Genomic DNA, 15,734 nt, shown 5'->3' on the forward strand with positions numbered 1-15,734 from the left:
CATAGCTTTATTAATACCATTCATTTTACCATATAATGCATTGAGCAAAATTAGGTGAAATGGTGAAAAAAATTCAGTAACTGTTTTTTGCTTTAACGACATTATTTATGCTATAAAAATAAATGGGTGACATGATTCTCCAGGTCAATACAAATACAACAACACCCTGTTATTTTGTGGGGGGGTTTTTTTCTTTTATTATTACAAACGCTCAAAACTTTGGGAACTTTGTAAAACAAAAAGGAGGTGTGGTTTACTATCTCTCACTCTCTATGTTTTCTTTCTTTCTAGATTTCTTTTATTCTTTATTTTTCTTTTTTCCTTTATCTCTCTCTTTCTTTCTCACGCGTGTTTTCTATTTCTTTCTGTCTTTATTTTTATATTCCGCTTTTTCTTTCTCTCTCATTTTCTGTTTTCCTTTGTTTTCTTTCTTCCTCTTTTTCTTTCTTTCTTTCTTTCTTTCTTTCTTTCTTTCTTTCTTTCTTTCTTTCTTTCTTTCTTTCCTTCTTTCTTCCTTCCTTTCTCCTTTTTTTATTTTGTTTTCTTTCTTTCTCCCTCTTTTTTTTCTTTCTTCCTTTCTTTCTCTTTCTTTCTTTCTTTCTTATATCATTAGAACACGATTTCTCTTTCTTTCTTTCTCTCTCTACTTTCTCTCACTTTCTCTCTCGCTTTCTTTCTTTTTCTTATACTTTTAGAATATTATTTCTTTTTCTCTCATTTTCTTTCTTTCTTTCTTTCTTTCTTTCTATCTTTCTTTCTTTCTTTCTTTCTTTCTTTCTTTCTTTCTTTCTTTCTTTCTTTCTTTCTTTCTTTCTCACTTTCTTTCTTCTTTAGAATTTGTATTTAATTATTTCAAAACCACAAAGTATAACTACTACCTTACATTCTGCCTTTGGTACGATGAAACTTCGCTGAAGGCTGTTTTTCTATCAATGAAGGAAGTGACCTTCAGGTCCAGTTAGAAAGCGAGTAGCTTCCTTTTTCCTGTTCTCCTCCGTGCATGCTTAGCTGGCCTGATTATATCCAAGGAAAGAGGTCGGCATAAACAATAGTCGATAAAAAAGAAATCCTTTCACGTGTCAGAATGTCATTGTAGTTTCCTCCTCTTGCACAGAGAACTACTAGATAATTGGTTGCGGCTTGAATTTTGTAGGGCTTCAATTTTAACTAATCTTTGGCTGCAGAAAATAAAACTGTAAAAGTCTCACTTTATTTTTGCTCTTGTGCTTCTTATGTGTTTTGAGTGTGTTTTTTCAGTAGTAAGGCCCCACTTGATTGCCACTAATATTTTATATTTAAAGGGTATATGCTAAATATATATGCTAAATACTTTTACAATTACTCTTAACACCAGATTTGACTGTTAATCTTAATATGGCAGTTTGACAAACAAAATCCTATTTTAAAATGTAACCAAAATGATGATCAACTGATTGCTGCACTGCTGCCACCTCTCACACCTAGAGATAAACTGTTAGGATATGTGCACACAGCGTCTTTTAAATGCTGGAGTTCTTGTTTTTCCTGCAAAAGAAGTTTTAGCATGACAGCGCGGCAAACACCGCTTCTGATCGGCGGTAAAATCATCACTGCCGGTCAAACCGCCACGTTCCCATGCTGTCAAATAACAGCGTGAGCGCGCAGCTGTGATCAGATGTTTAAAGTTTACCTCCAGACACTGTTGTCGGCTGATGGGACTACTGCTCCCATCAGCTGACGCCTGCTACCGCTGATAAAAGTGAGAGCAGGAGCGGCTGATGAAAGTATTCATCAGCCGGCTCCTGCACTGTAAATAAATAATTGAAAAAAAATAAAGACAGTGTGGGTCCCCCTGTATTTGCGCAAGGCAGAACACACAACTATGGGAAGCAACCCTCAGCTCTCTACTTCAGCAAGGCTGGCTATCAAGAATACAGGGGTCCCCAAGCCGCATTTTTTAATGATAGAAATGGAAGAAACACTGGCAGTCTAGATAATTCCCAGAAAGGGGGAAAAAAAAGAACTAAGTGCTCAGTGTAGAGTGCTGCTGTTCATTGTAACAGGTTCTGTGTGGACCTGTTGAGTATGTATAAGGCTAAGTTCACACTGCGTTACAGCAGCCCGTTCAACACATACGTTAAACGGGCTGCTGTAACGCAAGTGCCGTCTTTGGCACCATGCTAGCGCAGATAGAGCCGGAAACGCTGCAGCCCGCGTGTCCGGGTCCATCACTCAATGACGGCACATCCCTAGTGCACGCCCATTGTGAGCATGCGTTAGCGATGCGCCCAACATTGTTGTCAATGGCGGCCGTAACGGACTATGTTACACCGCGTTTATTCCACGGTGTAACGTAGTCCGTCTAACGGACTGTCTGGACGTAATGTGAACCCAGCCAAACTAGTTAATGCGTGAATTTCACCTGCGCTATCTACACAAAAGGGACAATGCAAAAGGGCTATAGCAATTGGTATGAGAGAAAAGAAATGTATAGGTTCAAGGCACTTACTGTTTTTTTTGCCATAGGTGGTTACGTGTAGAACCTGTTTTGAGGTTGTAGTAGGATCTTAAAGAAATGAAAAAGCAAATGTGTGCTCTTTTTATTTATTGGGTTTGCAAAAAAAGAATGAGATGGTAAAAACGTATGTGTGAGTGTTGGTTCTTACTCACTTTGCGTGATTTGTGTAGATGCGCATTCACAATTCCTTCTGTTACAGCTGGGAATAGTTATTTCCTTGGGTTTTAACGATCCTTCCTGTTTAAACAGATTTGCAATCTTTATGGTTTTATGATCTAGATTGGTATAAATATAGTGAATTCAATGATGTTGGTCATACTCACTTAGGATACAGAGGAATAGTGGGACAATATGGACTTTGCAGAAATGGGATACTGTTGAGCTGGTTAAATTTTGCTGTAATCAAGATGAATGTTACATATGTATAGGTTTGGACAGAGCCTTTCCTAATACACTAGATATATTTATTCTGCTGATTCCACAAGTTGTGTGCATACATGTGTGATCAGGATGTACTCACTGCTTTCCTTAATGGCGGAATGCCGTGATCCCTGGGGTAGCGGGCGTGCCACTGTGATGGTGCGGTCAGCTGGGAGAGACGTAGCGGCAGGAGCCGCTAGACCGCGAAAACCTCGTGCGCTCCGGCCGGAAGCAACAGCGAGGTGGCGGTAAAGGGTGGTTGGCGGAGCTATAGGTGACGTCACCGAGCTACGGAGCCAGAGAAGATAGATGCGATACGGGCAGTAAACCAACGCGTTTCAAGGGCTCTAGCCCTCTTCATCAGGGTTATTAGCAAGCATAATACCTTTATATGGTATATATGGGTGCTTAGTCACTTCATTAGCATTTGCTTTAATTTATAGATTTTTTGATTTTTTCTCTGCATTTTTTTGTCTTATACCATTTTGCTCATATAACTTCGCTACTGTTTTATCTTATACCTATTAAAATATATATTTTTTATATTACAATAGCGTTATAGAATGAATATCTCTGTATCTAAATTTGGTTATGTGGTTATGCCCTGCTACTCATGTCTAGATAATGTAATGAGCATTATGGCAAATGGAAGATACTTTAAAATATTTGTGAAAAGAAAAGAATAGTATCATGATGATGGTCATTAGTTTAAATAATGGTTTCTCGAGCGTCTTCGGGGGTACTACCAGCCAGATCAGCGGTGGCCAACCTCACGGCCAAAAGTTAAACATGTACATGAGGTATGGGTGGTGTGCTATGGTAGCCACATTGTCCCCAGTATCATCACAAAACTGACCTTTAGATGTTCCTGCCTTTTACAATAAGAGAGATACAAGTGCACTTCCACACAGGAGAACATCTTCCCGGATAAAGCGATGTCCAATGTCATGTCCTCTGATAGCAGGACTGTTCTGCTGAATCTGAGGAGCTTGGGAAGTATGCCATACCTCATCAAAAAACTGCACATTGGTTTATAGTAAGGTCTGAGAAACAGTAGATGAGAGGATAATGTAACCATGCAGCTGGAAGGTTTGTTCCTTTTTCTTTTTAAAGAAAAATAGGACATGCACGGTGAATGCGACCCAAAGAGTTTCATACATTATGGTACGAGAATGATGATTCTACATCAATTCAATAATATTATAAAGAGTAATCTTGTCATACGTGAATGCTGTTAAATCAATAGAGTGTGAAGCCATTAATCAAAGTTTGCCCTGAGCCCCAGGATAATTAAGTTATGCCCATGGGAGATTGTAAAAAATGCAGGAGCAAAGTAAAATAGGGTCACTTAGTGCTGTTAACACCACAACAGTCCTAACCACTCGGAACATATTTAGTGCTTATTGATTGAGTTCATTTCTGAGATCCTCATTTGCTTAAAGGAAATCTGTCAGAAGGATAAACTCTCCTAATTATCTATATGGCTATGAAGGCCATATGAAGTTGAATAAAATGATGCCTTGATATCTGTCAGACAAGGTTTTATGCCATAGATAGCCAATTTTTTTCTTAATATGCAGAAATTGCTGTTGAGATCTATGGGCGGGACACAGATCTCCCTGAAAATCTGCCTCCAGAATTTATTTTAAATGAAAGGGGGCAACATGTAACGAATGACAGTCTTCTTTCCTGATCTACAAGTCTCACACTGTTAACATCCCCTTTCATTTACAATAAGCTCTGGAGGCAGATTCTCCAGGAGATCTATGTCCGGCTCATAGATCTTAACATTTAAATATTAAGAAAAATGTAGATTTCTCTGGAATAAGACATTGGATTGCAGACATCAAGGTATAATTTTTTCTAAACTTTTTATGACGTGCATGCCCATATAGACGGCTTAGGAGGGCTTATTCTACTGACAGAATCATTTAAGGCAGAAGTCCCCAATGTTTCTGACCTTGAGAGCCACATCCAGCCTTGAGAGAGGGTCGTGAGCCACATCCAGCCTTGAGAGAGGGTCGTGAGCCACATCCAGCCTTGAGAGAGGGTCGTGAGCCACATCCAGCCTTGAGAGCGGGTCGTGAGCCACATCCAACCTTGAGAGAGGGTCGCGAGCCACATTCAGCTCCCGCCCCCCTCACAATAATGGGAACCAAAGCTTTTCCACAAAAAATCAATCACCCCAAAGCAGTATACAAAGATCCATGGGTTCCTATAATACCCCCATTCTGTATCCTCCTATAAAGCACTTCCAAGACACTGTCACATCCAGCTTCAAACATCTCATCTGACAGGTGGTGTCATCTTGACTCCAGCGTACCATACTTAAATCATCTCAAAACCCCTAAGACCAGTATATGTGCATCCAGATCTGCTCTTCTGTGCAGGGCTGCCCACAAAATTCACCATTTTCAGATGTGCTCTTCATAACTGTTTGCCAGCTTAGTGCAATTGTTCCAGGTGTAGCAGACAGCCGCAAGCTACAATTCATGGGACCGCGAGCCACATGTGGCTCCCGAGCTACAGGTTGGGGACCCCTGATTTAAGGTATAGGACCTATAAGGCAAGGATCCCTTCATATAGTCTCACTATCCACTAAAAAATTGTGATGCAGTCCATTTACTTTGGGCACTATAGCAATGGCATGGTCTGCAGTTAGCAAAAGAACTTGGCACCAGGTATTATAAACGAGACTTTAAAATCATAAATGATAGGACAGAATGAGGGAAACTCTTAATAAAACGCTCAATGTTTTGTCTTAGCTTTGTCTGACGGCTGGTGGACGACAGATTCCGTTACTGGCGTCAACTATCAGATTAACTCCGATTCCGCCCTCACTTGGTACCAAGCCAGGAGAAGCTGCCAGCAACAAGATGCAGAACTGCTGAGTATAACCGAGCTGCATGAACAATCATTCATCTCAGGTAGGAACCAAAAAAAAAAGAATCGGAAGGGATACATGAGATATCTGCACAAATCGAGCCACAATCACATGTATGATGAGTGATTTAAACATCGACCCAAAACAGTTTTCCCACTATTCCCATTAGAACACACAAATGAAGAAGTGTCCATTTTGCGCACTGGACCAATTTTTTTTTACAATGGTGTTACCAATGGAGCTTTCCACGGAGTTTAAAGTTTTTAGGTTGATATCTACATCTGTGGTTGATAACGTGCAAGCTATTTATTAGAGCTGTACTGTATGTAATTTAATTAGTTATGTTAATCACTTTTATTTGATAGGTTTAACAAATACCCTAACTGCAGTCCTATGGACTGGGCTCAATAGTCTGGACTTTAATGCTGGCTGGAGATGGGAAGGTGGAGGTCCATTTCGGTATCTGAACTGGCTTCCAGGTGAATATTGACTTTAAATTTGGATGATAATTTATAACGAACAATTATTTTGTCTCGAAATAGGATGAATCATTATATTACATTGTATACTGGCACAGGTCCATATTTTACCTTAGGAACTTGTTGTCCAGTGTGTAGGGTCATGTCTTGTAGGGTTATTCTCAAGCTGTCTCTTATTTCCTTGTTTCTAGGTGTGTTGGGGTGGCACTCTTCTTCGAGTAAAATTTCTTATGAGTAGCATTAGGAGAATATAGAGTATCCTGAACTTCATAGTTCTACTCTACATTCAGCTATTAGTCCCTACTATCATCACTATATTTAGACATTGATATAGTAGGGAATTTTAACAGGCAAATAGCTCAGGAAAGTGAGAGCCATGATTAGGAGAACTGCTCTGGATGCTGCCAATGGTGTGGGCTGCAGATTTTAGAAGATTTGTAACAATAACTTGTCAGGAGCTGAGATCGACAGGTAAGGAGGGAGCAACTAAACGCTGTATAAAAAAATATCCTGGAGAGAGGTGACTGTGGTGTTAGGAGTTAACTCATTTCCTGGATCGTAACTACAGTACATATTCCATCAGGCTCTAGTGGCCGAGCTTTTTGTAATCAAGCTGTACACTATGTAAGATGAAAGCTCTCATGGCAGAAGAATGAAAATAGATAGAAAAAGCAAATCAGTTACAAACTTGCTTATTTTCATGATGTGTAACTAACTAAAGCAAATTAATAACATGAGAATACTCCTTTAAGGACCTTGGCACCAAAAGTACATCAGATTCAGGGAGATGGGCATTCTTGGAAATTCAGTTAGCCATCTGATGAGATTATGTTCATGTGACGCAAGCATTTTGTCATTTGCTGCAGGAAATCCATCAACAGAACCTGGCATAAACTGTGTAGCTCTTAATCCTGGAAAAAGTGGCAAATGGGAAAGCAAGGAGTGCGGCCAAAAATTGGGATACATCTGTAAAAAAGGGAACAGTTCTGCTTCTTATGTTCCACCTTCAGGTATGAAAATAAATTGCAGACAAATGTCCATGCATTTGTATACATATCAAATACTTGCGGCCACATGACCGCTCAGTCTCGCTGCTGGTACTGGAGAATCTGTACAGCGCAACTGTAGACTTTGGTGAAAAGCCTGAACAACCCCTTAAAAAAAAACCTTGATTATAATATCAAAAATTACACCCAACTATGGTATTATGTGTATGTAGGGGTCATACATGGTCTCATATCTTGTTGCAGGTATTAATGACCCCATCAATTGCCCGGCCTCCTGGATACCCTATAATGGATACTGTTATACGTTGATTAAAGAGTCTAGAATTTGGAAAGACGCCATGTTATCTTGCAGAAGAGAAGAGGGGGATCTTGCAAGTTTGCACAATATCGAAGAATCGAGCTTTATTACATCACAGTTTGAGTTTGGTAAGTAGTTTTTGCGTAGGTACAGATAGCAGAACGGTAGTAGGTCACTAACTTTGTTTGAATAGGTCATCACACAATATAATACAACTCAATGGAGTTTTTGAGGATTTTACAGTGATGATCTATTATAAACATCCCCATAGCAGTGTAATTGGTGGGGGTCTCACCTCCCAGTACCTCAGGTGATCAACAAAAGGGGGCACTGGATCACTGCCATCATTCCAGATACAACAGTGCGGGCAAAAAAAGGGATTGTAGCCCACCAGTAAGTGCTATTACCACCTTATTCTGCATTTGGGGTCAGGAATCCTAAGCATGAGCCATCATATATTTGCCAAGATCACTATATGCAAAATATATTGTTTCTCCTCGCGGAGAGTGACATGTTAAGCATTTCAAGGTGAGGAGACTTAAAGCCGCAATGCTCCTCTGGGAAATATGTAAATTGTCTCTTCAGAGAGGAAGAGAACTAGAACTCTAGTGCCACCTATTGGAAGTAGCAATCCTAACAGTCAATGTTGACCCTTTAACGAGCCTTGTCACATCACTTAGGATAATAGCCAAACCAGAATCTCAATTTGCAGACACTGTGTTTAGGGGTACTGCCCCTCATCAGTGCAAAGTGGAGATCTGGTTTGGCTGATTGGCTAAACCAGATCTCCACTTTGCACTGACGAGGGGCAGTACCCTGAAGCACAGTGTCTGCAAATTGAGATTCTGGTTTGGCTTTTATCCTACGTCATGTGACAAGGCTCGTTAAAGGGTCAACATTGACTGTTAGGATTGCTACTTCCAATAGGTGGCACTAGAGTTCTACTCCTATTCCTCTCTGAAGAGACAATTTGCATATGCAAAATAAGAAGTGTAAATCCCAAGATGGCCCAGAAACAGTCAAACCCATATGGGAATGCTAACTTTTGAGTAAGTTTAAGTAATCTCACCCATTTTGGCTTGAAAAACGTAGTATTTTTTAATTTTTTTAAAGACAGCCAACAAATGTATATCTACTGCTAACTATGCCGATATTGTATAATCTTGACAATCCTTATACTAAAGATAGACGGAACATTTAAAATTCAAATTCACCAGCTTTTCTCACATACCAATCTTATTTTTGTGCTGTTACACAGACTATCTGTATAGTTTATTCAGTGTTTTTTCTCTCCCTATCTCTATTGTTGACGTTCTCTCAATATCGATATTCACCATAAAATAGCTGCTGCATTTCCTGCTTCTGCTTTTATGCAAGTTATGATAGTTCCCTCTTGATAGGAAGTGCTATACTATGTCAAGTGATAACTACTTGGCATTACGGGAAAGCTCATCCAAGGTCATGTCATCTTTCCCTGCTTATGCAATCTTTTGCAATATATGCAAGAAGAAATTGACTCTCGTTAAATTGTACACTCATCTCTCCCCTACATAAAGGTTTCTACTAAATTTTGATTTTAGAGTAACTGTAGGTTAGGCCCCTTTCACACATCAGTTTTTTGCCGTCATTCATGATCCGTTGGCTCAACGGATCGCAGAATGTGAAAAACTGATGCGACAGATTCGTTTTTTCTACATATCCGACAAGGGGGGCTGGCTAATAGGATCCAAAAAAAGCGCAGCATGCTCAGTTAAAAAAATGGAATCCATCGCCGGATTCCACCATTTCATGGATCTGGCGCCCATAGGCTTCCATTCCAGCAAACGACGGACCGTGACGGAGAAAAAAATGTTACTTTGTCCGATGTCTCTGGCTGCTGGACAAACAATTTTTGACGGATCCGGCGAACGATGGATGAAATGTGAGGCCATCCGTGGCAATCCATCGCTAATACAAGTCTATGAGAAAAAAATGGATCCGGCGGCATCAGTTGCCAGATCCGTTTTTTTTCAAAATTCGACCGATTGCGACTGATAGCAAAAATCTGATGTGTGAAAGGGGCTTTATAGACAACATCAGACATAAAGCAAACATCTACTCGAACAGTGTTCTTTGACAGACAATTTTATTTTTAATATTTTTTTTAATAATACAAACTCCATATATAGCAATAGATTTAATGCATATTACAGCATTATGTAGAAACATTAATTTATCCAAACAAGAGACAAAACTTCAACATTTTTTGGTGTTGCTCCAGGAGAGGCAGAGTACATTTGGCTGGGGTTGAATGACTTGAAGACGCAGCTATTTTTTGAATGGAGTGATGGATCTCCGGTGACGTTTACAACATGGCAGAGAGGAGAACCGTCTCATCTGACCAACAAACAAGAGGACTGTGTGGCTTTATCTGCTAAGGTACGACACTGTAAACCTGGGCATAAATAACATTTCTAACTAACGATCTAAAGTAGCAACATCAATTACAAAACTAATTATCCTACTCTTAAAGAAAGATTCAAGATTTGTGATCTAACAGGATTTCTTCAATTTTCATTCATCCCAGCATACAAGTAAAGTGTACCCATCACCAGGTCACAAGTGTCCAGTTTTTGCTCTTATTTTATTCCCGCTGTTCCCCTGAGAATCTCATTTTTTTGTTTGTTTTTTTAAAATCCACCATATGATTCCAGAGATATGGGTCTTTTTATTTGTTGTTACTTTTTATGGTCTTTTCATAAGGGGCGTGGCTCACAGTATAATAATGAAGAGCAGCCTAAAGACGCGCCCCAGAGGATCCTGTAAGTAACACCCCTATAGTAAGGACCATAAAGATTAGCCCCAAATAAAATGGCCCATATCTCTGGAACCGAATGACGGATTTAAAGAAAAACAAAAACAAAACATACATTGGAGAGCAGCAGGAGTAAAATGAGAGCAAAACTGCCTACTTTTGATCTGGTGACAGGTTCTCTTTAACAGGGGTGGGAGCTCCATTTCTGACCCAAAGTTCCAAATCCTCAGTGATCTCGGCTGGCTTCAGAGCAGTGCTTACAAGCCCAATAGATAAGAACTTTTAAGTGCTGAACATGTTTTTCTGTTTAGCATTGTTGGTCGGTCTCCAAGGCAAAAAGTCGAAAATAAAAATGTTAAGATCTCAAAAACAGTTGAAAATTTTAATCAGCGGTAAATTTTAAAAATTGCTTTTTACTAACAAGTATTATACAATACCCATTTATGATGATGGGAATAACCTTATAAAAATGCAAATTCCTCAAATCTGGTATTTTACAATGAAATGTCTCATTTCTAGGATGGACAATGGGCAGACAAGGTGTGCGAGAAGAAGCTTCCGTATATCTGCAAGAGAAAACCACTGCCTGTGGATCATGACCAAGCTGCTAGCGTGGAGCAGGGCTGCGATAAGGTAAAGTGCGAGCAGCGAGAAAAGGGCCTCTTAATATCAGGTTCTGTAACGGTATCCATTATCTTACAGAATTATTTTAAAAAAAATCTATAATTAAATTGCATAAGGTTATATTTTTATAAAGGGAGGAATAATGAACAAATCTGCTATTCATTACTTATTCACTCCCGAGTCCCGACCAAATAAAATCACCCTGAATTGAAAGTGTCCTCTTTATGGTTTTTGGTGAATTGATTCAATAGAGGTCGCAAAATTGTACTGCTTGGAAAATTTCTGCTTTGATTTCCTTGGGCTTCTCATAATCATTTCCTGGATGTCTTCATCAATGATGCGTTTCCAAACAAGTGGATGTCTTTGATTTTAGTGGAGGCATCAGCCACAGATCTTGTGTTTTTCTCCAAACTGCATAGATTGTATTTTATTAGAATGGGAAGGTTTGCGAATTCACTATCAGGACATATTGTGTTTCTGAGAAGCCTGTGTCTACATTCGCACCAATATCGCAGTTCTTTGTTGCATGAAATCAGGTATTTTGGACAAACTCATATCCAAAACTAATGTCCTCCATTGTGCGGATACTGACTAATAAAGCCTGATAAACATCATTCTGTACCAAAAACATCAGGGTAGTCGACGGCTGCATTTTGTGGTATACAATGTTTTGGCTATGGACTGCTTTTAAAACACTTGTCTGCATTGGGTGCCCAGTTTCAGTATGTCCTTTTAGGCTATACTGAGCTAATAGAGGTAGAGAGTTTCAAATTAGATGAGTTTACTGTTACACAATCCAAGGATACAACAAGTGACATTTCAGCCATCTCACGTGGCCTTCATCAGGTTGAGAAGGGATTGGTGCAATGCTTATCTTAGCAGAGGTAAAATGGCAGGTTTACCTCTAAAAAGCAATAGTGCCATTACTTCTTAACAGTGTACCCACCATCCCACATGTGCTAAACCCAATATATGTGAAATCGGATATTTGATGAAGACCACATGAGATGAAGGAAACATCACATGTTGGATTGCGTAACAATATACTCGTCTAAGTAATATTGGCGTGCCAAACTCTTGCTCTTGCATTGGAAGGGATTGGGAGCCTACACGAACAGCAGATCTTTCTTGCCAGAGTTTTGTGGTCTATCCTCTTATGCGCTGGTAGAAATTTGTTAGTCTGTTTTAGCCATAGCCAAGAATAGTAGGTTTCTAGCTTGAAAGTTTTGTCTTAGGCCAGGGTCACATTTGCGTCTGTAATGCGAGGAACTAGCACGAGTCTCTAGCATCAATACCCGGCACTGCCGCCGGCACTCGGGAACGGGGTGTGAGGCTGCATGTACTTCAAAGCAGCTGAATTCTCCGGTCCTGAGTGCTGGCGGCAGTGTCAGGTATTGATGCTAGAGACTCGTGCTAGTTTCTCGCATTACACACGCAAGTGTGACCCCAGTCTTAGTCTTAAAACAATAGACTTTAATTTACTTTATTGTGTATCCCGCAATACTTTTTTCTATTACCTCCTTTTATGCTCATATTGTGTTTTTTTTTTTCTGAGAATATTACAAAGTACCCTATTGCAAAATAGTAACGCTTTGCCTTGATTTTGGAATAGTCGAGTTCTACATGCAATATGTGAGTGGATCCTGACTCAAATATTGTTTATAAGGAATCTCATTAATGGGAAATATAGGAAAAATCCAAAATTGATCTCTTACATATCTTAGAAAAATGTTAGAAGATCACATTGGTGGTCTCTGTCAGATGAGATCAGCATCAGTCCCAAAGCTGTGCTCCGAAGAGTTCCATTTGTAGCACCTTCTAAGTACGTAGCTGATGTAGACACTCCTAGTACTGGAAATGTCTTGGTGGAAATTAGTAGTCGGTCAATATCATGGACCCGAGTGGGATGTTATGACACATGACTATGAATTATCAGTCATTTGTGGCTCTGACATTTCACCCATCTTTTCTAACTTCTGTACGTCACAACCTATAGAACTGAGCTTTTGTCGTCATTTTTTTTATGTTGACAGGGATGGAAAAGACATGGATACTACTGCTATTTAATCAGTGCATCAGCTAGTTCGTTCTCAGAAGCAAATACCACTTGCAATAGTAAAGGAGCCTACCTGATGACTGTGGAAGATAGGTATGGATGATAGTATCTTCTGGCATTGGAAATTTAGTTATTAAGCAGAGGGTGAAAATCTGTCCCTGTCCTGTTATGCTAGAAAGAACAGCCGCACTCATAGTTGAATCCAAAAAGTGACAAAATTTATTTACAATTGTCTCCGCACTAGAAATATAACAGAGATTGATGATTCGGAAGCAACGCTTCGACCCAATTCTGAGCCTTTTTCAAGCATTGCTATGTGGTGGACAACCAGAGGTACAGTGCTGGGGAAACTCTTTCCATGGGTATGTGGACCATTAAAGCTTGTTGCCAGGGGGTTAAGTGGAAGTTCCCCATAGTGTGGCATCAAGAATTTCCCCAGCACTGTACCTCACGAGTAAATGAGTGGTTATAGTTACGGTACAGAGATCTAAGCTTTCTCATGTACATAACTGTAAACCTCAGGCATCATTCAGACATTCATTTAGCATGGTCCAGTGCAGACCTTGATGTACTGACCGGCTGTGGATCTCTCAATCAGGACTCAACAACCTCATATGTGCCTAACATGAGGCTGTTGAGTACAAGTCAGGATACCCACGGCCGATCCATGGATTGTCACATGACCAAGACAAATTTTCCAACAGGATGCACTTTTGGCATGTGCCTGGCCATAAAAATCTATGGGCTCAACAACATAAACCCTGCAAGTTGTATATGGTGTCAGTGTACCACAGACTTGCAAGTTTAGTCTAAAAATCGCCCTATATATTTAATAGTTCTTAGTCAAATACTTGTTCTGTGCACGTCTATATGTAGGGGCTTATTCAGACATTAGTTTGTTTTCTTGTACGGAAAAATTTCCAAGTTTCCTCAGTGGCTTTGATCCGAGTTTGGTCAATGTCAGTTTTTACCATCAAAGTTTCGTAAGTTTTTCTCGGATGGAAAAAAAAATAGGTTTCCAAAATCTTTCTTATCAAACGGGCTGTGAAATTCGGACAGCACATGGATGGCATCCAAGTGATGTCTGATTTTTTCAATGACCAATAAACTTGTATTGGAAATTTGGATCCAAGAAACGAATCAATATTGGATAAGCCTCCATGCTTTTGTGCGGTCTACTCAATGCGAGTAAGTAATCGGGCATGTGAACTACCCCATAGACTGTCAGATGTACGAGTGCTATCTGAGAAAAATAAAAATAGAGAGAAAATCTGACATCTGAATGAGCCCTAAGTACATGTGCATGTGCTTTCAATGGGGAGATTGTACTTAACTGCTGCCAGACATCTCTGGTGATAGGCTATGGTGGTCGCCTCAAGGACAAAGGATTGGTAATACTAAAAATTCAACATGCTTGATCCTTTTGTTATGACATTGACCAACAAACCATCGGAAGAACGCACATGCTCACACATTAAAAGGATAGCCAGCCTCACCGAATTCGTCAGGTTTGGCTAACTTAAAGTCTGCAATGTACGTAAGTGAAAAGTTGGCCAAACCAATGACACCATAGGCCTGCTATCAAATGATAATGGAAACTGTTTGGCTTTTCAATGAAAAATGATGTTGAGGTAGAAAAAGATTGCAAAAACTTGATTTCAATGTCCTATCCATTTGTTCTCATGAGTCACCTCCAATAATGTCTGGCAGGGTCTTTCATCCCTCTCCGCTAGCGTGTATTTATGTGGAGGAAGGCCATGAAAAGTAAATGTTGAGTGCCAGCCATCTAAGGTGTATGGTAACCTGAAATGGGATGTCCACTACTTGTAAAAACTTTACCAATGGGCCAAAACATAAAAAGAAACAAAAAACAAAAAAAGCATATTCACCTACAAGACGGGCTCCTTCGCTTTGCTGCCTCCACTGATCTCTTGGCTCCTTCTTCTGGTGTGGTGAGCAGCTTGGGATGCCTGCAGCCAATACATGGCCAATGTTGGGCTGCAGCCTTGACATTTTATTGACTTGGATGAAGTGTCCAGTTCAATAGTATAGATTTTTTTAACAACTCTCGGCCCATTGATAATGTTTTTAGAAATGTACAACCTCTTTAAGTCTAATCCTACTCACTCATTCACGCAGAGGCATTTACAATTCTCTACATCTATGAATGGCATAAAATACAATAAGACGTACAGTGGTGCCGCTCCGAGAACCTGACCCGGCATTCCCGGTCATGTTCTGCAGTCATCAGCGAATATATTGTTACAGCACTGGGTTATCACTCATTTCAAGAGTGCTGAGGCTGCATCTGAGCTGTCCAAACTTCCTGAAGACAGTCGTCCTGACCAAAGACATTCTGATAAGGAAGGGAAGGCAGGTTATCAAGCTTAAAGGAAACTCTGAGGCATAAAAACCTCAATGGGAGCGTAATAGGAGGGATCTGCAGAGATAAGAATGTCCGTAATGCCCGGGGTTTTTGGGGACAGTATCCGGTCTGGCGTAGAAGTACTCAGGATACTCATGAGGATATACAGAAAAAGTAATAAATAGAATCCTACATGATCATAAAGTCAATACATTAATTTAAATCTTCGAGTAAACTAGTAATAGACCCTCACACTTCACATGAGAGTACACCCTATACTGTTCAGCTGTAGGGGCCACCATTGATAGAC

At 39.9% G+C, this 15,734-nt stretch overlaps 1 protein-coding gene across 1 annotated transcript in view; it reads left to right on the forward strand.

Moving 5' to 3' along the window:
- Positions 1–15,734, forward strand: part of MRC1 (mannose receptor C-type 1) — an 89,432-nt gene that overhangs the window by 21,290 nt on the left and 52,408 nt on the right. The window contains exons 4-10 of the mRNA XM_069729515.1: positions 5,683–5,844; positions 6,167–6,280; positions 7,147–7,290; positions 7,531–7,713; positions 9,846–10,003; positions 10,899–11,012; positions 13,037–13,152. Of these exons, the coding sequence (XP_069585616.1) occupies positions 5,683–5,844; positions 6,167–6,280; positions 7,147–7,290; positions 7,531–7,713; positions 9,846–10,003; positions 10,899–11,012; positions 13,037–13,152 (991 nt within the window). The remainder of the gene's footprint in view (positions 1–5,682; positions 5,845–6,166; positions 6,281–7,146; positions 7,291–7,530; positions 7,714–9,845; positions 10,004–10,898; positions 11,013–13,036; positions 13,153–15,734) is intronic.

Source organism: Ranitomeya imitator, chromosome 6 (genome assembly GCF_032444005.1).
Source record: "Ranitomeya imitator isolate aRanImi1 chromosome 6, aRanImi1.pri, whole genome shotgun sequence".
NCBI classification, from domain to species: Eukaryota; Metazoa; Chordata; class Amphibia; order Anura; family Dendrobatidae; genus Ranitomeya; species Ranitomeya imitator.